The sequence below is a fragment of the Rhinoderma darwinii genome, chromosome 1 (assembly GCF_050947455.1).
Source record: "Rhinoderma darwinii isolate aRhiDar2 chromosome 1, aRhiDar2.hap1, whole genome shotgun sequence".
NCBI classification, from domain to species: domain Eukaryota; kingdom Metazoa; phylum Chordata; class Amphibia; order Anura; family Rhinodermatidae; genus Rhinoderma; species Rhinoderma darwinii.
Window position 1 is genome coordinate 72,974,706 of NC_134687.1, and position 23,863 is coordinate 72,998,568.

Sequence of the window (23,863 nt, forward strand, 5' to 3'; positions counted from 1 at the left end):
GAGGCAGATTTTTTTCTGCATACAAAAAACTCTGTGTGAGCAGGGCCTAAGATTGTATTGTTGTAGTAGATTCACACCGTTTTTAGTTTACACATTACTTCAAGGGAAAATGGGAATAGGTGAGTTGTTTTTTTTTAAAAGATATACAAAAAAAATATTTAAAAGTCCCCCTAGTGATCATTTGCTCTCTGGTATTAAAGAGGCTCTGTCTCCACATTATAAGTGCCCTATCTCTTACATAAGGATATGGGCACTATAATGTAGGTGACAGCAGTATTTTTTATTTAGAAAAATGATCTATTTTCACCACGTTATGAGCGATTTTAGCTTTATTCTAATTACTTTCTTAATGCCCAACTGGGCGTGTTTTTACTTTTGACCATGTGGGCATTGTGGAGAGATGTGTATGACGCTGACCAATCAGTGTCATACACTTCTCTCCATTCATGTAATCAGCGCATAGTGATCTTGCTAGATCAGTATGTGCAGTCACTTACTTACACATTAACATTACCGAAGTGTCTTGACAGTGAATAGATATCGCTTCCAGCCAGGACAGGATGTCTATTCACAATCCCAACACTTCGGTAACGTTTGTGTGGTACTTACAGCAGAGCAAGCGTAAACTTGCGAGATCACGCTGTAAATGAGTTTACAGTGAGATTACGCTTTGCGTTACCGAAGTGTCAGGATTCTGAATAGTAGTATGCAGTGGTGGCTGTGGCATACAGTCACATCACATGTCGCCAAGGGGTTAACAATGATAAACAATAATTTACCGTTTATCTTTTTGAATTTAGACTGGGCAATATTCGATACAATCTCTTGGAATGGATCATAATTATTATTTAAGGGTCTGTCTCAGGTTGTCCACTCCGGACTCTCCTCTATAAGTCAACGTAGAAAGCTGCTGCAAACAGCGGCTCTCGCACTCATCTAGTGTATTACATGAACTGCCATCCGTTTAAAAGGCCACCATGTAATATTTAATTTCCCTGCAGTCGCTCTAAGGGACATTTATGGCTGGCTCACAGTGACAGCTGATTGGCTAGGACTATGAACGCAGTTGGTGTTTGAAACGCGTAAGCGTACTAGTCCTTTGTGTTTATGCGCTGGGTGGATTTTTAATGTTTATAAAATAATTTCTGAGATTTCTTCACGAAGTGCTGAATCGTACCTTTTTTTTGCTAGTGTGCAAGAAGCCTGGGCCAGGGTGAGGTCCGTGCACTGGTTCACTGAAGACGCTGGACACCGGTGAGCTGGAAAAATCTATTCATTTTACAGACTCCGAACCTATGAAGCTAGGGTTTGTACTAATCTTGGATAAATGCTAGCCATGCAACATTTACGTAGGAAGCCTTCTCTTACTTCTTTATCTTATGTATATATTTATTAGGCTTTTCTTATAGTAAATATAAAATACAGTGTAGCCCATGCTAAACTCTATCAAATTCCTTGCATTCTTGAGATAAGCATGGTTATACAGTAACCCTAAATCTATTGCTATTAGTGTTGATAACAGTTATGATAGATTGTAGCAATAGGTTCCCTTAGCGGTCATTAGCTATGATACCGCTGCTATTTACAACATTTTCAAGTTACCAGGTGAGTCATATATGGTACATTTTATCTTAGACTTCTACTGTGTGGGGTTAATAGGGCCGGGTGCAAAGCAGGGGATCCCCTCTAGGACTTCCCTATACCCCAATAGGAAATATGGACAGCTGGTATCCGGTTGGGACAACCCATATAATGAGGAACGTTCCTCTAAGAAACAAAACACACAATCGCACATTTATGTACAAGTCTTGTTTTTATTTTTCCATTGTCTTTTTTTCTCTCTTTTACATCAATCTGGAAAGCTACTCAAGATTTGACATATCACAAATAAATATTTATCAAAAGCAGCACACATTCATATTAATACTGTGTTGGTATATTAGTGCACTTTGTTAAGTCAGAAATATTAGTGTTTTCAAGCCAAACAAGATTTAAAGCTACAGTATTATGTTGTAATGATAGAAAACACTTTATGTGAAAACCAGGCTTTTATATTTAAAGGGTCATTCCAGGCAAAACACAAAATCGGGAGTTTAGCATAGACCCATAGTGCCCTTAACCCCCTGTGGTCTTACCTCCCTCACCCTCCAGCGAGCAAGGTGAGAGTATCAGGAATCTGGGCAAAACTCTGGTTTAATTGACACATACATCGAAAAACACATTTATTTTGCAGAGATAAAGGGTTAAAACGCTAGACTATAGAGGGTACATGTGACCACCCCCTATGGACAAAACCAGACTTATCTACTCTATCCAGAATAGAACAGGGAATATCCACCAAAAGGAATAATGCGTAAGAATAATTACAGGCCACTGCAAATGTAAGAGAACAGCAGCATCTACAATCATACTACACATAAGTCACATGAACTTTGTACCAACTCACACCCATTAACAATGCAGACAATTTCCACAAGAGAACTACGCCGTCAAAGAATTTATCTGTTGTATTTTTTCTTGCTGTAAAGCTGTAACTACCATTGATCTGCATAAATAACCTTATCTTGACTGTGCCGTCCTGTGCATGCTGCATTATGCAGGAATAAGGAACAGACTGAATTATGTCAAGAGCCCGAAAAGTGGCTTTGGTTTGGCAAGTGTCAGTAAAAACACAAACTCAAGGTGGCCATATACAGTAGATCACTGTCGGCATAACAGTTAAGGCCCTTTTACACGGGCCAATTATCGGGCGTACGATCGTTCATAGAACGCTCGTATGCCCGATAATTGCCCTGTGTTAACAGAGCAATGATCAGCCGATAAATGAGCAAACGCTCGATCATCTGCTGGTCGTATAGTTTTAAAAAAGTAAAATATATTATTGTGTAAACAGGGAGACGCGCTGCCGACATGATAATGAATGGGGACGAGCGATCGGAGTAACGAGCGCTTGTCTCCATACATAGCTCCTTGTGAAAATAGTAAACGAGCGCCGATCAACAAGCTGTCTTGTTGATCGGCGCTCCTTTACACGGGCCAGGACGAGACGTGTAAGCAGACATTTATACCTTTCAACTTCTCCATATACATTCGTGCCTGTTTATTTAATTGGGGAGAGTGGAATAAGCAGCAAGACGCCTTTGGCAATGGCGTATCTCCAATTGGAACGAAGGATCAGGCATGTTGAAACCCAACCTGCCCGATCCTTCTGCCCCCAAAAGTCGTCTGCCACTGACAGTGTTCGGAAGCTCTGACACACATCAGATCGTTGGCTGATTGATTCGTGGGTTTGTGTATAGGCACCTATAGGCTAACATTACTACAGAGCAACTAAATGAGAAATAACTGAATGTATGCGGATTCACACAATCTCAGCCACAAAAATAGAAAACACATGCGTAACTAAAGTCACAAAATGGGTTTGCTTATATTGCAGACTTCACATAGCTGCTCCTTGTCAATAATCAACTATTGCTGCTCATGTCCATACATTTCACAGGCTCATTTATATTTTCTTGTCATATTCACCCAACCCTAATAACATTTGTAGTGGTGAGACAGGAGAATGAAGACACATGCCGCCGTTCCTATCCCGCATCTTCCGCTTTCCACAATGGCTGCCTCAGTCTTATACTTTGTATGAAAAGCTTCTTTAGTAGTCTGAGGCACGCCTCACCCCCTCCACTTGTCCAGTCTTGACATAAAACCCACATGGGGTTAAAACACTGCGATCTTCTATTCTGTGTATGCCCTATAATCCGTGGACCCGGATTTGCGACTGAGCCTGCACCCTCCACTTGTTAGTGGGATTTTTATGGTTGTGCTGCTGATTTCTTGGATATTAGAATACAAAGACATTTATAAAACTGGCTGCAAGAAACGTTTGCAGTTGTGATTTTGCCAAAGGGGGTGTTATGTAGTACTGAGTGACAGGATGCCTATACTTTTGCACATGCCAAATTTTATATATATATATATATATATATATATATATATATATAAACATTTAGCGTGTATGTTTCTTAGCTGCAAAGGTTGTTTGCGCTTGGAAAGTCATTTAGCAAAGGGTGCCAAGAATTTTACATAAGATTGTATACGTTTACAAGGGATCTACTAGTCCTTCTCAATGAATTAGATCATCAAAAAGTGAATTTATTTCAGTAATTCAATTTAAAAAGTGAAACTCAATCTATAGATTCATTACACACAGAGGGATCTATTTCCAGCATTTTTTCTTTTAATGTTGATGATTATGGTAACAGTTAATGAAAACCCAAAATGTAGTGTCTCAGAAAATTAGAATATTCTATAAGCCCAATTTCAAGAATGATTTTTAATACCGAAATGTTGTCCTACTGAAAAGACTGTCCAGTATATGCCCTCAATACTTGGTCGGGGCTCCTTTTGCATGAATTACTGCATCAATGCGGCGTGGCATGGAGGTGATCAGCCTGTGGCACTGCTGAGGTGTTATCAATGCAGCGTGGCATGGAGGCGATCAGCCTGTGGCACTGCTGAGGTGTTATCAATGCGGCGTGGCATGGAGGCGATCAGCCTGTGGCACTGCTGAGGTGTTATGGAAGCCCAGGTTGCTTTGATAGCGGCCTTCAGCTCGTCTGCATTGTTGGGTCTGGGGTCTCTCATCTTCCTCTTGACAACACCCTATAGATTCTCTATGGGGTTTAGGTCAGGCGAGTTTGCTGGCCAATCACACACAGTGATAATGTGGTTAGTAAACCAGATATTGGTGCTTTTGGCAGTGTGGACAGGTGCCAAGTCCTGCTGGAAAATGAAATCAGCATCTCCATAAAGCTTATCAGCAGAGGGAAGAATGAAGTGCTGGGAAATTTCCTGGTAGACGTTTGCGTTGACTGATCTGTGTGTGATGAATCTATATAATATAGGAGTTTCACTTTTTGAATTGAATTACTGAAATAAATTAACTTTTTGATGATATTCTAATTCATTGAGAAGGACTAGTATAAGGTAGCCCAATAAAGATAAGCTAGTGGGGACACATTCAAAATGGGTAGGGTGAATAACTTATGCCCAATCTAATAAGAGGTCTGCAGTGTGTGGGACTCTTCTGCCCCTTATGGAAGTGATTTAAACCAGTCTAGCAGTTCAGAAAAGCCATCTTCGGAAATGCTCCTACTACATTATTTTCATTAGGGCATCTTGTAGGTGCAATCATTTAAAGGGGCCGTTCTAGGGATACAATCCCTGGCAGAAAGACTGCAAATACCTAGGCGCTAACCTGGGGTGTACTGTAATTTCCAACTCATGAAGCAGATAGTTAATATTGTGAAAACCATCTGCAATATAGTACAGTATCCCAAACAGTTCACACAAACACAACAAATACTGAATGAAGTCAAATACTGCATGAATTATTGGCTTTGTTGTTGCTCCTTAAAATGTTGCTCCACAAGGGTTAACTGAAGTTTGGCAACCCATGTTACGACTCTCCACCAGTACTCTAAATAGAGTCCCATCTGCACACATGCACAGCTTGTAACGCTCCGTCCCATCATCGTACATCAGCTCCCCCGTAGAAGTTGGTAACCGGGAAGGGGTAACCATCACGCTGCCATTCAGAATGATACTCTTTTCCTAATGAGAGAAACACGAGAGGTTTTAGGAAGTCTTCAATACTTCAATTTAATATTGTAACTTTTTCAGCACTTACTGCTTTCAGTACAATGTTTCCACCGGTACGGAAATCTATAGTCTTTCCCATTATATAGACTCCTTCATTTCCACGTACAGTAATTTGCCCATCAACATTTATTTTAAGATCACTGCTCGCGCTGCTGGTAATCTGAAAATAAAATAAAAAGATGGATAATAGAAATAGAATATATACCCCAATATATCTCTTCCCCATTGTCCACGAATATAAAGCGAACAACTACTCTGATCAGGTGACTAATATCTCTCTACCGTTTACTTATAAGGATATCAATACAAATACAACTTTTTCCATTATCACAGTCAAAATGTTGAAATTTCCTCAAAGCACTTTCATGATATCTCAACTAGATGTCAGAAAAGTGAGAATAGCTGCAATACTAGGCACAACCCATGGACAAGCAAGCATGTCTCGGTTTCTAAAAAAAAATTGGACCCTTTTTGCTAGTCTCATACAACCCCTTTAACATACATATGGGATAGCAGAGGAGCAACACCCCAAACTAAGGTGATCCAACAAGAAGAGAACCGTAATAGCCCTGATATGCCCAGACCTCAGCCGGAATGACAAAAGGTTTCACATATAAAAAACAAAACAAAAAAAAAGAAAAGAAAAACAAGCATAACACATGCATCCTGACATAATATGATCATAATGTAACATATATGTGAAAGTAAACCATACAATTGTGTCAAAAAACATGTATTAAGTAGAGCATCAAAACTATATAAAACCAGTGCGGGGGTCACAAAGGAACCATCCTGTAAGAAGATACCAGTTACCCGTGGGGAAGCCAGTTTCAGCAGTGACATACTGGGGTCTTTAGATAGGATGAAGAAAGATACAGTTTTTGATTCTGACTTTGATTTCATTTGTATCTTGGGAGTGCATTCAGAAGCTCTCTCTATGTTTTACCAATTTTTAGTTTGTGTGTCCTTATTATGGCCTCCTGTGAGTATGATATGGGGGAGGGGAGAATGATATTGAAGTTTAAGGTTTTAAGTGGACTTTAAAGGGGTTTTCGAGTCCTTATCCCCAAGATAAGCCATCAATATCTCGTTGGTCGGGATCCGACTTTCGCCACTCCCGCCGATCAGCTGTTGTAAAGAGGCCGCAGCACTCCTACAAGCGCTGCTTCCCCTTCATTTTTTTTACTGCTCACACTGTGGATCGCCAACACACTTGTAGTGGCGGTTCCCAGTATTACAGCCTTATCCCAAATACTTTGATGTATTTCTAAGTACTGGACAACTCCTTGGCATGATGTGCAATATTCAGAATTACTAATATAAAACACACATAGATACAGAAAAAGAGATGTGCCACATCTAAGAGACTCTTGAGACAATTTGAACATATAAAAATAAATCTGAATATATAGTAAAAAAACTAAAATAACAATCTTGTATTACCCTTTCTGTGGATGCTCGCTGTACATTCAATGTTTTTACTCCTTTTGGTAAGTGGAATTCATGTTTCTCATAATCTGTACTGAACAAAGTGTTTTGAGTTCGAGGGTCCACAAACTCCATGCCAATGTCGCTGGTAATGGACGTCTTGTTCTTGTCCACCTTCAATACTGTCGAACCTTGTTGAAGAATCACCTTGAAACACAAGACCCAAAACCCATTCAGTACTTTTCTTAGAGGACATCTGTGAGTTACTGGGAAAAGCTAATATGTGCAGACTGCAATTAAATGTCAATACATAAATGGAGCATCCCGCAGTATATACAGATATGGTAGACATATTAATGCTACCAAACAAGTCTAAAAGCAAATATTTCTAAATATAACCCCTTAGTGACCAGCCCATTTTAGGCCTTAATGACCAAGCTATTTTATTCGTTTTTCTATAGTCGCATTCAAAGAGCTATAACGTTCTTATTTTTTCGTCTACATAGCTGTATGAGGACTTGTTTTTTGCGGGATTAGTTGTGCTTTTTAATGGCACCATTTTTGGGTACATATAATTTTTATATTAACTTTTATTAACCTTTTTGGGGGGGGATTATAAAAAAAAAACTGAAATTCTGCCATTGTTCTATGCGTTTTTAAATTGACGCCGTTCACTATGCAACGTAATTAACATGTGACCTTTATTCTATGGGTCGGTACGATTACGGCGATACCACATATGTGGAGGTTTTTTTATGTTTTACGACTTTTGCACAATAAAAACACTTTTGAACTAAAATTATTTGCTTTTGCATCGTCGCTTTCCAAGATCCGTAATTTTTTTATTTTTCCATCAATGTAGTGATTTTTTGGGCTTGTTTTCTGCGGGACAAGACGTAGTTTTGAATGGTACTGTTTTGGGGTGCATGAGACTTATTGATTCATTTTTATTCTGACTTTTTTTGGGGGGCAATGGAAAAAAATTGCAATTTCGCCATGGTTTTTTGCGTTTTTTTTTACGGTGTTCACTTTGCGGTTTAAATTACATATTAACTTTATTAATGGAGTCATTACGGTCGCGGCGATACCACATATGTGTACTTTTTTTTATTTTTTTACACTTTTACTAAATAAAACCACTTTTTATGGAAAAAAATGGATTTATTTTTTTACTGTACTTTTTATTAATAATCTTTATTTCACTTTGATGACTTATTTTATTAGTCCCACTAGGGGACTTTACTGTGCGATGTTACGATCGCTGCTATAATGCTCTGGTATACTTCGTATGTAAATCTGACAGGCAATCTGTTAGGACGTGCCTCCGGCGCGTCCTAACAGGAATATGTCCAGGGCAGACCTGGGGGCTTTTATCAAGCCCCCGGCTGCCATGACACCCCATCGGAGACCCGCGATTTCATTCGCGGGCCGCCGATGGGTGACAGAGGGAGCGCACTCCCTCTGTAAACAAAGTTAAATGCCGCGGTCGTTATTGACGGCGGCATTTAACGGGTTAAACGGCCGCGATCGAAGTAAACTTCGATCGCGGGCGTTGGAGCAGGAGCTCAGCTGTCATCAGACAGCAGAGCCCCGGCTCCTGCCTGCACGGGAGACCCGTGCAGGACTTAGACTAGGCTGACGTGAAAAGGCGTCAGCCTAGCCTAAAGCCCATTAGTGACCGACGTAAAAAGGCGTATTAGTGGTCACTAAGGGGTTAAAGAGGGTATCTGACATTAGATATTGCAACAAAATTCCCCAAACCTGTAAGAAGAAACAAAACTTTGCAATATACTTAACGTTAAAATTCTGCTTTGGTCCTTAACTGGTTGCACTTTGGGGAAATGTGAGAACAACCTCATTAAATAACACTGAAATATTAAGAAGCCTCTCTTAGTTGGAATACAGTAAATGTGCTTAGACTATGGTAATATGTGACATAAGTTCGCTTCAAGTTATATCATAAATATATCCTAAATTGTATGCATAAAAATCTTCACTAAAACCCATCCAAGAATATCAGATTGCATTAATAGTCATAAATATAATGGTGATAATGACTGTATACATCAATCTTATTATCGGACTTGTATAAAAGTTTTCCTAATCTGATCAGTGTGATTGCTGGTTGGTATCTAAATTCGGTCAGTAAAGGAACCTCTTTATGTGGGGTTGCTGAGATTTTACATGCTAGGACTGAAATAATACTTTGGCATTCAAATGTGACGCTCGGTAGGATAACCCTCCAGCTGTGGATTAAATCAACCTGTGTAGCCCAAGCCTAAAATCCATTTACGTAATGTAATAATAAGAAACACCTAACAAGCAGAATAATTATCTTCTAAGAGTACGTGAAGGATGTTCAAATTTGCTTGTATGGACCATCGTCACGTGTAACCTATTTTGGATCTGAATGACCATCATTTAACGTAAAAGAAGCCAATGGGCGTCTTCAATAGTCTCAGTCATGACTGGGTAAATAGGTGGAATTTTATCATACAATCCATTCAGTGCTACTCCCAGTACAAGGCTAATACAGAGGATATATATATATATTATATAAAACTTACAGGCTGATTATTGCCAGTGATGACCAGATCTTCACTGCGTCGTCCTCCCACTGTGCTCTTGTATAATGGATGTATTGTTCCCATGTCAGAAACGTGTTTAAACCGGAGTAGACCGTTGTTGTGAAATTCCATGCTTTCACAGCCATTAGGACCAACACGGATGACAACCCATATTACCAATGTGATCTAGAAAAACACAAATAGTTAAATTCACTAATCCCGAAATTATAGAATCTAGAGGAGAACACACAAAGTTCCTATGACTCCATGTTATGGACTTGTAGTGCAGTTCGTGCACTGATATACAGACATGTGCACACCAAAGTTTATGGCAACAAAAAAACAAAAACAATGTATCTTAGGCCACATTCACACGAACGTGTTTTTGCGGCCGCAATTCCCCCGAAAATCCACGGGAGAATTGCGGCCCCATTCATTTCTATGGGGCTATGCACACGACCGTAGTTTTTACGGTCCGTGCATGGCCCGGGAACCCGCACCGCAGAAAGAACGGGCATGTCCTATTACGGCCGTCTTCTGCGGTCCGGGCTCATTGAAAACAATGATGGCGGCCATGTGCATGTCCTACGATTTGCGGGCGGCCCGCGGCTGACAATCCGCAGCCGGCCGACCCGAAAATCACGGCCGTGCACACGGCTACGGTCGTGTGCATGAGGCCTTACACTACATAAATAGTCATCCTTGTGTTGTTTCTAGATGATATTAGGTAATGGGATTGGTCATACACACCTTAAAGTAATATACATGCCAGCAGAATACATGAACACTACCTTACAGAGCTTGTAAACATGTCGCCAATGGTCTGTACTCACAATTAAGTTGATGACAGCCAAGATAAACAGGAGGACAATGACACAAATGGCTAAATTGCCCTTCCTGCCTCTCAGGCCAGTTTTATGCAGGCGATCTTCATCAATGGGAATGTATCCGGCTTTGAAGTTACTGTTGTGCTCTTTATTTACATTTCTGCGTTCTACTGCCTTCTCCCGCATTGACTTCTTGACTGGCCCATTGGAGCTCTAAGGTAAAAGCCCAAAAAAATTAAAAATGACAATAAACCTATAGTATTACAACAGTTTCTATTTAATGCCCTACACATGACTACATAAAGCAGTCGTATATTTAAAATACAAGTAAACACAGATAAATAAGGAGAAAAAAAGCCACAAGTGTGCTCACCCAATCTTCATTGTGGGATCTGTAGTTTCTCAATGGTGTGCAATCGGAAGGGGGGCTAGCAGGCAGGCAAGAAACTCAATATTTAGAAGAAAGAAAATTCCTCAGCACATCCGTAGAATATAAAAGATATAAAAAGAGGTTTATTAGGTCATCTTAAATAAACCCATAGAGGACACAGGTAAGGTGTGTCACAGCTTACGCGTTTCGAACAGAAGTGTTCTTACTCGTAGCATACGTAACAGATTCGATACATGTGTTTTAAAATCACAGTTAGCCAATCCTGACACATTAACTTAGTAACAGCTCTACACACCATTTAGAAGAGAAACAGGTTTCATGTATAATAAAATCACAGAATGTGTGCGCATATAGGAACCTAGAAAAAGTTTGCTTTATAATGAGATTACATATAGTGTATTTTTTGTTTTGATAGAATAAAATAACGAAATATATCCAGGAAAATGTCATCAAATAGAGAATATGTCTATGAATACAATCCGCATTAAGTATAAATGAATTATTAGGCATATTTAGGCACTAGGTGTACATAGACAAGGCATATACATATTATCCAGAAATTTCAAGGTAAGAAATATATTTTTCGGTTGGAAATAAATATTACAAATGAAAAACGTTGTAGAATATGTCATATAAAACAGACATGATACAGAGAACCTCAAGATTTTATATTCTCTATTTGATGATATTTTTCTGGATACACTATATGTAATCTCATTATAAAGCAAACTTTTTATAGGTTTCTATATGCGCACACATTCTGTGATTTTGTTATATATGAAACCCGTTTCTAAATGGTGTGTAGAGCTGTTACTAAGTTAATGTCAGGATTGGCTAACTGATTTTAAAACACATGTATCGAATCTGTTACGTATGCTACGAGTAAGAACACTTCTGTTCGAAACGCGTAAGCTGTGACACGCCTTTCCTGTGTCCTCTATGGATTTTTTAAAGATGACCTAATAAAGCTCTTTTTATACCTTATATTCTACGGATGTGCTGAGGAATTTGCTTTCTTCTAAATACAGATAAATAAGGCCTCGTTCACATCAGTGTCGGGTTCCGTTCGACCTTTCCGTCGGAGGAACCAATGAACAGAAAGACAAACGGAAACCATAGCTTTAGTTTGCATTACCATCGATTTCAATGGTAATCATTCAGTTGCAAATGGTTTCCGTTCCATAAGGTTTCCCTTTTCGTAGCGGAAACAATAGCATAGTCGAGTTCGCTATTGTTTCCGCAAAAAAAAAACAAAAAAACCTTACCGAACTGAGGCAAACGGAAACCATTTGCAATGGAAGCATTACCACTGAAATCAATGGTAATGAATTCGTCTTTCCATTCATGGGTTTCCCTGACGGAAAGGACTAACGGAACCCACGAACGGAACCTGACGCGGATGTGAACGAGGCCTAAGAAAAACTGAGGGCTAGAATATGAAATCTGCTTCTGGTACACAAGGGGTTTATGCGCCGATCCAGTGTTGATAAGATCAGGAATCTTTTAGATTGGGATGTCTATTGCATTTACGCTGTAGTAGCGTGCTCATTTCACCTGCACGTTGGATTTCAGCATGCCCGGTATTTTGCTCCCTGGAAGTGGAAATAACCTTGTCCTCGTGTCAGCAACAAATTTATAAATAAATAGACAACTGGGCTTTCCATTTCCCTTGTCAATAGGATGTGTCTATACACAGTTTGATACCATCAGCAATGTTTTGGCAGTGCCAGACTGTGTACGGACAAACCCTAATGACCCAGGGAATTATAGCATCCAATTGTCAATTTATTCATATATTTCCAGGAGGAATAACAGAGGAACGCAAAGTTCTTTGAAAAGATTCTACAGAATTGTTATTTCATGCGAAAAACAAGTATTTACTAAAACAGGTCAGGAGATCGGAAAAATCCTCTTAACAACCTTCTGTGCTTTGATAACTTGATTTGTAGTAGCAATCTATCATTTCTATACTATTCTACTGAAGTGCGTAGCCACCTGTTAGTGGAGTGACTGTAACGTGACACCAACACCAGGGTAATATTACTATACACAGTGGTCCTCGTAATTCTTCTATGTAGAGACTTAAAATCATAAAGTTCCTTGTGAAACAAATGTAAGGCCTCATTCACACGACAGGGTCCGAGTGTCGGCCGGGAAAATCGGCCGTTTTTGGCCGATTTTCCCGGCCGGTTTGCATCCGATTTGCATCCGTTCCGATTCCGTTCCGGGCCGAGTTGCCGTTTTTTCCGGCCGATTTGGACCCGATTTGCATCCGTTTTTTTCCCTGTCCGTTTTAAAATCGGATGAATTTCATTTAAATTTGTTGCCACACACAGCCCTTTGTAGATAATGTCACAGCCCCCCTGGTAGGTAATGCCACCCAGCCCCCTGCAGGTAATGCCACCCAGCCCCCTGTAGGTAATGCCACCCTGCCCCCTGTTGGTGATGCCACCCTGCCCCCTGTAGGCGATGCCATCCTGCCCCCTGTAGGCGATGCCACCCTGCCCCCTGTAGGCGATGCCACCCTGCCCCCTGTAGGCGATGCCACACAGCCCCCTGTAGGCGATGCCACACAGCCCCCTGTAGGCGATGCCACACAGCCCCCTGTAGGCGATGCCACACAGCCCCCTGTAGGCGATGCCACACAGCCCCCTGTAGGCGATGCCACCCTGCCCCCTGTAGGCGATGCCACCCACCCAGCCTCCTGTAGGCGATGCCACCCACCCAGCCTCCTGTAGGCGATGCCACCCACCCTGCCCCCTGTAGGCGATGCCACCCACCCTGCCACCTGTAGGTGATGCCACCCTGCCCCCTGTAGGTGATGCCACACAGTCCCCTGTAGGTTGCACCCATCCCCCCCCCCCTTCCAGGAGAAGTCACTGACTTCAATGTCCATATATGGACAGTGTAGTCACTGACTTCTCCTGAAGAGGAATTCCCTGCTACAGGTCGGGAATTCCGCTTCAGAAGTGAGTGACGTCACTGTGTCCATATATGGACAGTGTAGTCACTCACTTCTCCTGTAGCGGAATCCCCGGCTATAGAGTCGGGGATTTCGCTGCAGAAGTGCGTGACTTCGCTGTGTCCATATATGGACAGTGTAGTCACTCACTTCTCCTGTAGCGGAATCCCCGGCCATAGAGTCGGGGATTCCGCTGCAGAAGTGAGTGACTTCACTGTGTCCATATATGGACAGTGTAGTCACTCACTTCTCCTGTAGTGGAATCCCCGGCCATAGAGTCGGGGATTTCGCTGCAGAAGTGAGTGACTTCGCTGTGTCCATATATGGACAGTGTAGTCACTCACTTCTCCTGTAGCGGAATCCCCGGCCATAGAGTCGGGGATTCCGCTGCAGAAGTGCGTGACTTCGCTGTGTCCATATATGGACAGTGTAGTCACTCACTTCTCCTGTAGCGGCATCCCCGGCCATAGTCGGGGATTCCGCTGCAGAAGTGCGTGACTTCGCTGTGTCCATATATGGACAGTGTAGTCACTCACTTCTCCTGTAGCGGAATCCCCGGCCATAGAGTCGGGGATTCCGCTGCAGAAGTGAGTGACTTCGCTGTGTCCATATATGGACAGTGTAGTCACTCACTTCTCCTGTAGTGGAATCCCCGGACATAGAGTCGGGGATTTCGCTGCAGAAGTGAGTGACTTCGCTGTGTCCATATATGGACAGTGTAGTCACTCACTTCTCCTGTAGCGGAATCCCCGGCCATAGAGTCGGGGATTCCGCTGCAGAAGTGCGTGACTTCGCTGTGTCCATATATGGACAGTGTAGTCACTCACTTCTCCTGTAGCGGCATCCCCGGCCATAGTCGGGGATTCCGCTGCAGAAGTGCGTGACTTCGCTGTGTCCATATACGGACAGTGTAGTCACTCACTTCTCCTGTAGCGGAATCCCCAATCCCCAGCCGGGGATTGGGGATTCCGACTCCTACAGCGAGCAATAAAAGATCCTCCTCCTCACATGCACTCTGCACTGTGAGGAGGAGGAGAGAGAGAGTGCGCGAGCGACGGTAGACCCAGCCATCACTCGGAACACATTCCGGTGATGGCCGTGTATTACCCGGCCCCATAGACTTCTATGGGAGCCGGGCGGCCGGGCACCCGGCTGAAAATAGAGCATGTCCTATTTTTTGACTGGCGGTTTTCCCAGCCGTCAAAAAATCGGTCGTGTGAATAGCCCCATTAGGCGGGATTCACACGACCGGGTCGTTCCCGAGCCCGAGTGCCGGCCGGTAAAATCGGCCATTCTGCCCGGCCGGTTTGCATAAAGTTATGCATCCGTGCCGGGCAGATCCGGACAGTGACATCAGCGGCAGCTCCTGAAGGGGAATCCCCATGTGTTCGGGGATTCCGCTTCAGGAGTTTCCCCTGATGTCACTGCCCAGATATGGACAGAGACATCAAGCGCTCTGTCCAGGAGCGGAATCCCCGAAAACACGGGGATTCCGCTCCTTTAAGGAGCTAAAGTGCGGCTAGCACATAGCAGAGCGGGGAGATACCTCCCCGCTCTGCTATAGTGGCGTCGCTGCAGTAGCAGCCGCAGCAGCTGCTGCTACTAGCGGCGCCATCGAAGGTGTCGCCGAGCCAGGGTGCTTTTAACAAGCAGGGGAAGGGAGCCAGCGCAGCGCTGCTGTACACCCCGGCCCTGCAACACAGTGTACAGCGATGCCATTCGTCAGAATGGCATCAACTCCTCCTCCTCACATGCACTCTGCGCTGTGAGGAGGAGATAGAGCGCAAGCTCCGGAAAACCCGGCCATCACTCGGAACACATTCCGGTGATGGCCGTGTAATACCCGGCCCCATAGACTTCTATGGGAGCCGGGCGGCCGGGTGCCCGGGCAAAGATAGAGCATGTCCTATTTTTTGACGGCCGGATTTCCCGGCCGTCAAAAAATCGGTCGTGTGAATAGCCCCATTAGGGGTCTATCATTCCTAATGCAGCCGGGTGCCGGCCGATTTATGAACGGCCGGCACCCGGCCGGGAAACCCTGCCGTGTGAATGAGGCCTTAGGGGTCTATTATTCCTAATGCAGCCGGGTGCCGGCCGATTTATGAACGGCCGGCACCCGGCCGGGAATCCCTGTCGTGTGAATTCCGCCTAAGGCTCTGTATACAGTGTTCATGGCTTCCGTCAGCGGTATATACGCTCCCGACGTGTTCGTTCAACGGAGGCCTGTGATGGATCCCATGCAGTGACATCCGTCACCCATAGGATTTAATTGTAAAAAAACGGATACCACACAATGTACTTTTTTTGCATTGGCCCCCTCTATAGGAAAGTGCGGTTTGCAGCGTGCGTTCTGGACACTACGGGGTCAGGTGTGAACGGGAGGGATCGATAGATGGATGGACCGAGGAAAGAAGACAGGGCATTTTGGAACAACGGTGACGCCCTCGTTGCTCCAAAATGCTCATTTGCATATATGTGACAAAGGAAAATAACATTACATTCAGGTGAGGCTACACCATATTAGGCCTCGTTCACATCTGCGTTTGGGTCCCGTTCTGACGTAGTCGACTACGCTATTGCTCACGACAAAACGACAGGTCCGGTGCACAACAGAGAAAAACGGAAACCATGGGCACCGGATCTGTCACCGTTGAAATCAATGGTGGCGGAAACTTCTTCCGTCTGTGTCAGTTTGTGTCTGTTCAGGGTCCGGCTCCGACGGAACATAAGCACGGGACCCCAACGCAGATGTGAACGAGGCCTCAACTCTGTTGATCGTTTGATAGGTACGTTCCTGGTGACAGACTCCCTTTAACAGGTACAGCTTTTTTATTATGCGATTACAGTCGTTTCATACAAAGATATAAATTTACCCTATAAGAGATTTTTGCATAATTTTTTTTGGCATACGCATTACGAGACAATTATAGTTCCGTGAGCTCGGCATTACCTGTATCCGTATAACATAGCATAGAGAGAGTTATAGAAAAGCATCACCCCCGCAGCTCATGCTTTCCTATTAGTCTATATACAGCCATCTCCCCGAGATCTCCCGCAGTGTATACATACAAGACACAATGGTTTGTAATCATTTATCGCAGCTCTTTTATCCCCCAGAGCCTCGTAACCCCACACCGGCATACAGTCAGCTCAGGACTGACCTGCTCGGCAGCCGCCATCTTCCCTGCGCCCTGATTCTGACTGCGGGAACACAGAGGAGGTGCCGGACTATACCACTTGCATACAGACGGGGGGGGGGTCCACTTTGACGATCAGGTATAAAATATACTGGGGAAATAATTATTTGTAGACAGAAAGATAATCGATTACTGTATCGCTTCATGAAATCGGTTTAACGCTAAAATTAAATTAAAATTAAAATTCGGAACTTTTTTCTACCCCCCCCCCTCTCCCATTAGCGTATGGTTTCTGCCTGTGGTCTATAGGAATGTAGTGGTGGGAGAAGCTGCTCATGGACGAGATTCTGGACTATTATTGGACATTGTATAAATAGTGTTGTCAGGATTCTCTGTGTGGAGTACAGCTGGGCTCTCTCCTAATAGGGGGGACATATGAAGTTAGAGTGGAACTAAACTTTTAAAAAACTTTTGAACATGTCATAATGAAGTTTTCAAAGGTGGGGGTCCGGGCACTGAGACCCCCACCGATTGCTAAAACGAAGTGGCAGAAGCGCTCGGGCAAGCACTGTGCTGCTTTGTTTCCGATCGGCTTTCCTCGGAGAAGTGAATGGCTCAATAGAAAGTCTATGAGTCCATATTCCGCTCGCTCAGCTTTCCGAGGAAAGACGTTTAGAAACGAAGCAGCACAGCGCTTACCCAAGCAGTTCTGTTGCTTCGTTTTAGCGATCGGTGGGGGTCTCAGTGCCCAGACCACCACAGAACAAAACTTCTGATGCGTCACTGTGACTTGTCATAAGTTTTTTTTAAATTTAGTTATCCTTTAATATCGTTATTACTAGAGATAAATAAGTAGAAATCCCCTCCTGTTAAAGGTCATTTTCAGCTATAGGTTCAGGCGTTGCATCAAGGGATAGACAATCAATATTTGATCAGCGGAGTTCATCCTAAGGCTATGTTCACATGGGGTATTTTGCCGAGTTTTTTGACGCGGAAACCGCGTCGCAAAACTCGGCAGAAACGGCCCGAGAACGATTTCAATGGGAGGCGTCGGCGTCTTTTTCCCGCGAGCAGTAAAACTGCCTCGCGGGAAAAAGAAGCGACATGCCCTATCTTCGGGCGCTTCCGCCTCCGACCTCCCATTGACTTCAATGGGAGGCAGGAGAAAGCGTATATCTCGCTGTTTTATGCCCGCGGCGCTCAATGGCCGCGGGCGAAAAATGGCGCGATAATTGCCGCGAAAATCGGCGTGCAGGGAGAGGAATATCTGCCTCAAAGTTCCAAACGGAATTTTGAGGCAGATATTCCTCCCCCAAAATACTCCGTGTGAACATAGCCTTAAGATCCCCCTTTAATTGGCACAATAAGGGGGCAACGTTCCCTTCATTGATTACACAGGCACCTCGACTCGCCTGTGTGAGCGATTGTTTCTGGTACTCTTGCTCATCCCAACTGCCATGTTAAAAAACTTATACCTCACGGTATACTTTTGTTAATGCAGGATCCCTCAGAATGGAAAAGTGTTGTCTACTATGCTATTCCTTCCTTCAAAAAAAGGTTTACTGGCGTATACCAGCCCGACAGACCAAGAGGACACTCTTTTGGTATCCTAAGAACATGTTTAGTGTGTACGTTGGGAGCTTTCGACATACGTTATAAACGTAGGCCAAAAACGCCATGTGAACTAGGCCTTAGATTGTGTGTCAGAGGCACACAGGAGCCACTGTTGGCCAAGATGTCTGATGATGGCTGAATGATGGATTCGGCTTACAGCGATGTTATGCAGCTTATATGTATAGTAGATACATAGAAGCTGCAGCGCTAAGATGAAATACAATTTCTTAATGAATATTTATTTATTTTTTAAATAAAACTATATTAAAAAAATGTTTCGGATGCCTAAACACATACATTACATTAGAAGAAAAAAGAGCATCAAAGGTTTTTATACCCTTTATGCGTGCCATTTCTTCTAAAAAAATATTTTTCATAATGCTCTTTCCTTTTTTCCACTCACTAATTTTCTTATCAACTCCATCAAATTAAAAGGGCTTACGTCTAGAATCTATCGCTGTTTGATACATGAAAAATCTGTAAGGTGACACTTTGGTGCTGCATAATATTGGGAAAAACAGATTAGTCATATTTTGGTACTTCAATGGTTGAGAATATTGAAATATATTGTAAGGCTTTCCCCTAGCCCTGCTATGTGACTCTGTATGTGGATCTCTTGTATAAATTGTCAAAATTCTCCAGGAATAGAGAATTTTTATGTACATGTGGCCAAAAATCGTAGCATGCTGCAACACATCCCGTACAACAGAGGTATTTTCCTTTTGTAGTTTGGAAGAATTTTTATTTTTTCTTTAGTTCTCTTTTTATGAATTGTACTAACACACAGGTCAAGACAGGGCCAAGATACAAATTATATAAAAAATACAAAGCACTCATCAAGCAAAGGAAACAAAAAACAATAAAGAAAATGATCGCCAATCCCACCCCCATTTCCACCTGCTTACAAAGAATATTATCAAGATTAAGAAATGGGTGTTTAACTACGTAAAATCTCTAAACCAGTGTTTCCAAAACTGTGGGTCGCGACCCACTGCAGGGTTGTGTGAAGATTTCCGGGGGTCACGAGTCACTCACCAATGTCTCGATTTCAACTGTATCTGCGTCCTCAGGACTCAGATACTGTTGGATACAATGCTGGAGCAGGGAGCTGAGGGCTCCTTGCTCCAGCATTCACTATATAATGCCATCCGTGAGTGGCTCGGCGCAGACAGGCGTGATGTAATTACGTCATCGCGCCTGTCTGTGCTGAGCCACACACTGAACAGACCGGAGGAGCAAAAGGATCTTCTCCATTCGTCATGGAAGCGGGGTTATGTGAGTAATTATTATTTCTTTTCTTATATATATAAGGCACTATGGGGACAATATACTGGGTATGAGGGGCAACTATGGGGCAATTTACTGTGTGGGAGGCACTAAGGGATCATTATACTCTGTGTGGGCAGCTATGGGGGCATTATTCTGTGTGGGGACAGCTATGGGTGCACTCCATGGTGCCCCATGTGTATTCAGATTCTAGCACTGCCACTATATTCTGGGCAGGTTTTAGAGGGTGGCAAATTGGGCAATTGTTTAGGGCCCCATTTTTTTACTGAGCCCCTGGGAACTGGATCAACGATGTAAACTGGGAGCAGGGGCGTAGCTATAGGCCGATGGGCCCCGATGCAAAAGTTCTTATTGGACCCCCCCCCCCCGCAAACTTCTCATGGCCGACGGTCCGCAGCTTTCAGTTGCATCGCTGGGTCTCCTAAGTGACCCAACAATGCAGCACTAGCAGCCAGGGGCGTCACTAAGGACTTAAAATCTCAGGGGAAATAGCCCCAATACATATGTGTCCGCCCAAAAAAATTTGTGTGTGTATGTATAGGGGACAGCATAGCATATCTATAGCACTACGACCCTATAAACTATGGATAGGATTAGATACATTGGCCCAGCAGACAGTTTGACACATGATGGGATTAGATACACAGCTCAGCAGACAGTATCATACATTATAGGATTAGATACATTGGCTCAGCAGTCAGTATTACACATGATAGGATTAGAGATAGGGCCCAGCAGACAGTATCACACATGATGGGATTAGATACAGTAGCTCAGCAGACAGTATCACACATGATAGGATTGGATACAGTGGCTCAGTAGACAGTATCACACATGATAGGATTAGATATAGGACTCAGCTCGCTGACATTGCGGCTCCAGCGCTGGACCCAGGAAAGGTACGAATAATAATTGTTTTGCTTCTTAATGTGTTACTAATTATTTTTCTGTGTTTGTGTTTTTTTACAAGTTCGGTTGTTGGACTGCTTCGGATTCGAGGATTACTTCAATGACAGCGGTTTTTTTTCTCAATAAAATGGTAAATCTGGGTTGTCTATTTTTATTTTAATAAAATATTTTTTCTATCTGCTTTTATTTTTTTAAACTTTATTATTACTGCCTTAGTAATGGCCGCTGGCTGATTGACACCCTCCATTACTATGGTGGGGCTTAATGTTAGCAGGTGCAGAGGCAAACACTAACCCCCATTATTACCCCGGTACCCACCGCCACCAGGGGTACTGGAGAGAGCCGGGTACGAACCAGTACCCGACCATCTGTAGTGACAGTCAGGCACCAGGGCGGCAGCAGGCTGGTAGTATTAGGCTGGGATAGGCAAAAAACAGTGCCATTCCCACCCTGGTAATGCTGTCTGCTGCTGCTGTGTTGTATCTGGCTGGTTATGAAAATTGGGGAGGGGGGGGACCCCACATCGTTCTTTCCAATTATTTTTTTTTTTTTTTTTTTTAAATCATGTGAGGTCGCCCCCATTTTTCATAACCAGCCAAATACAATAAAGCAGCAGCAGCCTAGCATTACCAGGGTGGGAAGGGCCACTGTTTCTGGCCTTTCCCAGCCTAATACCAGCCTGTGGCTGCCCCATTGCCTAACCATCACTACAGATGGTGAAGTACTGGATCGTACCCGTCTCTTCCCAGCACCCCTGGTGGTGGTGGGTACCGGGATAATAAAGGGGGTTAGTGTTAGCCTCTGCACCGGCTAATACTAAGCCCCGCCTTAACGATGGACGCTGTCAATCAGCCGGCGGGCATTACTAAGGCGGTAGTAATATAGTTTCAAAAAAAACACAAAGACATAGAAAAAATATTTTATTGAAATAAAAAAAAACACACAACCCTCATTAACCATTTTATTGATAATAAAAAAAGCCGTCAACGAAGTAGTCCTGGAATCCGACGTAGTCCAACGACCGAACCCGTAAGAAAACACACAAAAAACGATTAGTAACACATGTGTTAGGCTTAGATACAGGGCCCATGTGTGATACTGTCTGTGGGATCCTGTATCTAAGCCTACCACAAGGTAGGCTTAGATACAGGGTCCAGCAGACAGTAATCTTATACAGTATAAGATTACTGTGTGCTGGGGCCCTGTATCTAAACCTACCATGTGGTAGGCTTAAATACAGGGCCCATCAGACAGGATCACACATGGGCCCTGTATCTAAGCCTACCGTGTGATTGGCTTAGATGCAGGGCCCAGCAGACAGCATCACACAATCTGTGATCCTGTCTCATGGGCCCTCTAAGCCTGCAACATCGTAGGCTTAAAGGGGTTGTACAGTCCCTAAACATTGATGGCCTATCCTCAGGATAGGCCATCAATAGCTGATGTGTCGGGGTCCGACTCCCGGGAGCAGGCCAATCAGCTGTTGTGAAGTGGCCGCAGCACTCGTATGAGCTCAGCTTCCCATTCATTTCCCTTACTCGCCCACACTGTAAATAGCCGACACGGATTCACAGTGTGAGCAAGTGACCGGACTGAAGGGACCGGAATGAAGGGGAAGCAGCTCTCGTACGAGTGCTGCGTCCCCTTCAAAACAGCTGATTGGCCGGCTCCCGGGAGTCGGACCCCGCCAATCAGCTTCAGCAGACAGGGATATTAATCTTACCCGCCTCTTCAGCCGCGGCGGAAGTTCTGTACTGACTCTATCCAGGATCACGATGTTGTCCGCGGCACAGCGTTGTGACGTCAGGACCTCCGCTGTGCTCCGGAACCAGGAAGGTAAGTACTGTCAGTTACTATAGTAACAGGGGCCCGCGGCCCAAGTTTCTATAGTAACTTTTTATTGATGTGGTGCGGGGGGCTGCGGGCCCCCCTGGCTTCAGGGCAATTGCGACCGCTGCGACCACTATAGCTACGCCACTGACTGGGAGTGAAGCATGCCCTTCACTGCCCTGGATCACCAAGTACTCAACCACTAACCCACTATTGGGATTGTTCGGCGATATTATTTTTTATTATATCAGTTTTGTGTGCGCATTTCATAGAAGTATTATTTGTCACTGTATGGCAGTATTTGGGTATAAACATTCAGGTAGAAAATACATGTATCTGTGTTTATAGATAAAAATATACTCTACAATTTATTGGTGGAAATCGCTCATCTCTTTATTAGAGAAGTCTCTGGAGTAAATTACATGACATATTAAGTAAATCTTTAGCTTTGGTGTCTGGTGTCCAGTGGGTTTGCTCTCTTCACCTGCTGTTCTCCAACTTTGAGGCACACCACAGGTCCCAGCATGCACGGAACAATGGAGAAAAGCTGACATATCCTCCAAAGATGGATATGAATTCTGGGATGCGTCATTCAGGTGTTACTTGTGGCCTCTACAGTGAATTACATCAGGGAGGATCAGGGGCGTAGCTAAAGGCTCATGGGCCCCGATGCAAAGGTTCTTATTGGGCCCCCGCATACTTCTCATGGCCGACGGTCCGCAGCTTTCAGTTGCATCGCTGGGTCTCCTAAGTGACCCAACAATGCGCACTAGCAGCCGGGGGCGTCACTAAGGTCTTAAAATGTCAGGGGAAATAGCCCCAATACATATGTGTCCCCCCAAGAAAATGTGTGTGTGTGTATATATGTGTGTATAGGAGAAAGCATATCTATAGGACCATGACCCTATAAACTATGGATAGGAATATATACAGTGGCTCAGCAGACAGTATCACACATGATAGGATTAGATACAGTGGCTCAGCAGAAGAGTATCACACATGATAGGATTAAATACAGTGGCTCAGCAGAAGAGTATCACACATGATAGGATTAGATATAGGGCCCAGCTCGCTGACATTGCGGCTCCAGAGCTGGATCCAGGAAAGGTTAGAATAAGAATTGTTTTGCTTCTTTATGTGTTACTAATTATTTTTGTGTGTTTGTGTTTTTTTTACAGGTTTGGTTGTTGGACTACTTCGGATTCGAGGACTATTTCAATGATAGCGTTTTTTTTACTCTCAATAAAATA

At 43.6% G+C, this 23,863-nt stretch overlaps 1 protein-coding gene across 4 annotated transcripts; it reads right to left on the reverse strand.

Annotated features, from left to right (window-relative positions):
- Window positions 1–1,794: 1,794 nt before the first annotated feature.
- On the reverse strand, window positions 1,795–17,069 carry SGCB (sarcoglycan beta). 4 transcript variants are annotated; one of them, XM_075859660.1, is made up of 6 exons: window positions 16,998–17,069; window positions 10,490–10,696; window positions 9,657–9,842; window positions 7,105–7,296; window positions 5,690–5,821; window positions 1,795–5,613 (listed from the first exon to the last, which is right to left on the reverse strand). In XM_075859660.1, the coding sequence occupies exons 1-6, from the start codon at window positions 17,013–17,015 to the stop codon at window positions 5,413–5,415; spliced, it is 936 nt and encodes a 311-aa protein (XP_075715775.1). In that variant the 5' UTR covers window positions 17,016–17,069; the 3' UTR covers window positions 1,795–5,412. The 4 variants fall into 4 exon arrangements, with proteins under 4 accessions (XP_075715775.1, XP_075715781.1, XP_075715787.1 ...); XM_075859666.1 differs by lacking the exon at window positions 16,998–17,069 and adding an exon at window positions 16,787–16,969; XM_075859672.1 differs by lacking the exon at window positions 16,998–17,069 and adding an exon at window positions 10,857–10,916.
- Between the last annotated feature and the right edge of the window lie 6,794 nt (window positions 17,070–23,863).

Bases quoted from the DNA above. Each gene is read 5' to 3' on its own strand.
- SGCB (XM_075859660.1), bottom strand. The intron at 9,843-10,489 runs GTGAGTACAGAC...GTGTTTTTCTAG, and splicing joins TGGCTGTCATCAACTTAATT to ATCACATTGGTAATATGGGT. The intron at 5,614-5,689 runs GTAAGTGCTGAA...TTCTCTCATTAG, and splicing joins GAAACATTGTACTGAAAGCA to GAAAAGAGTATCATTCTGAA.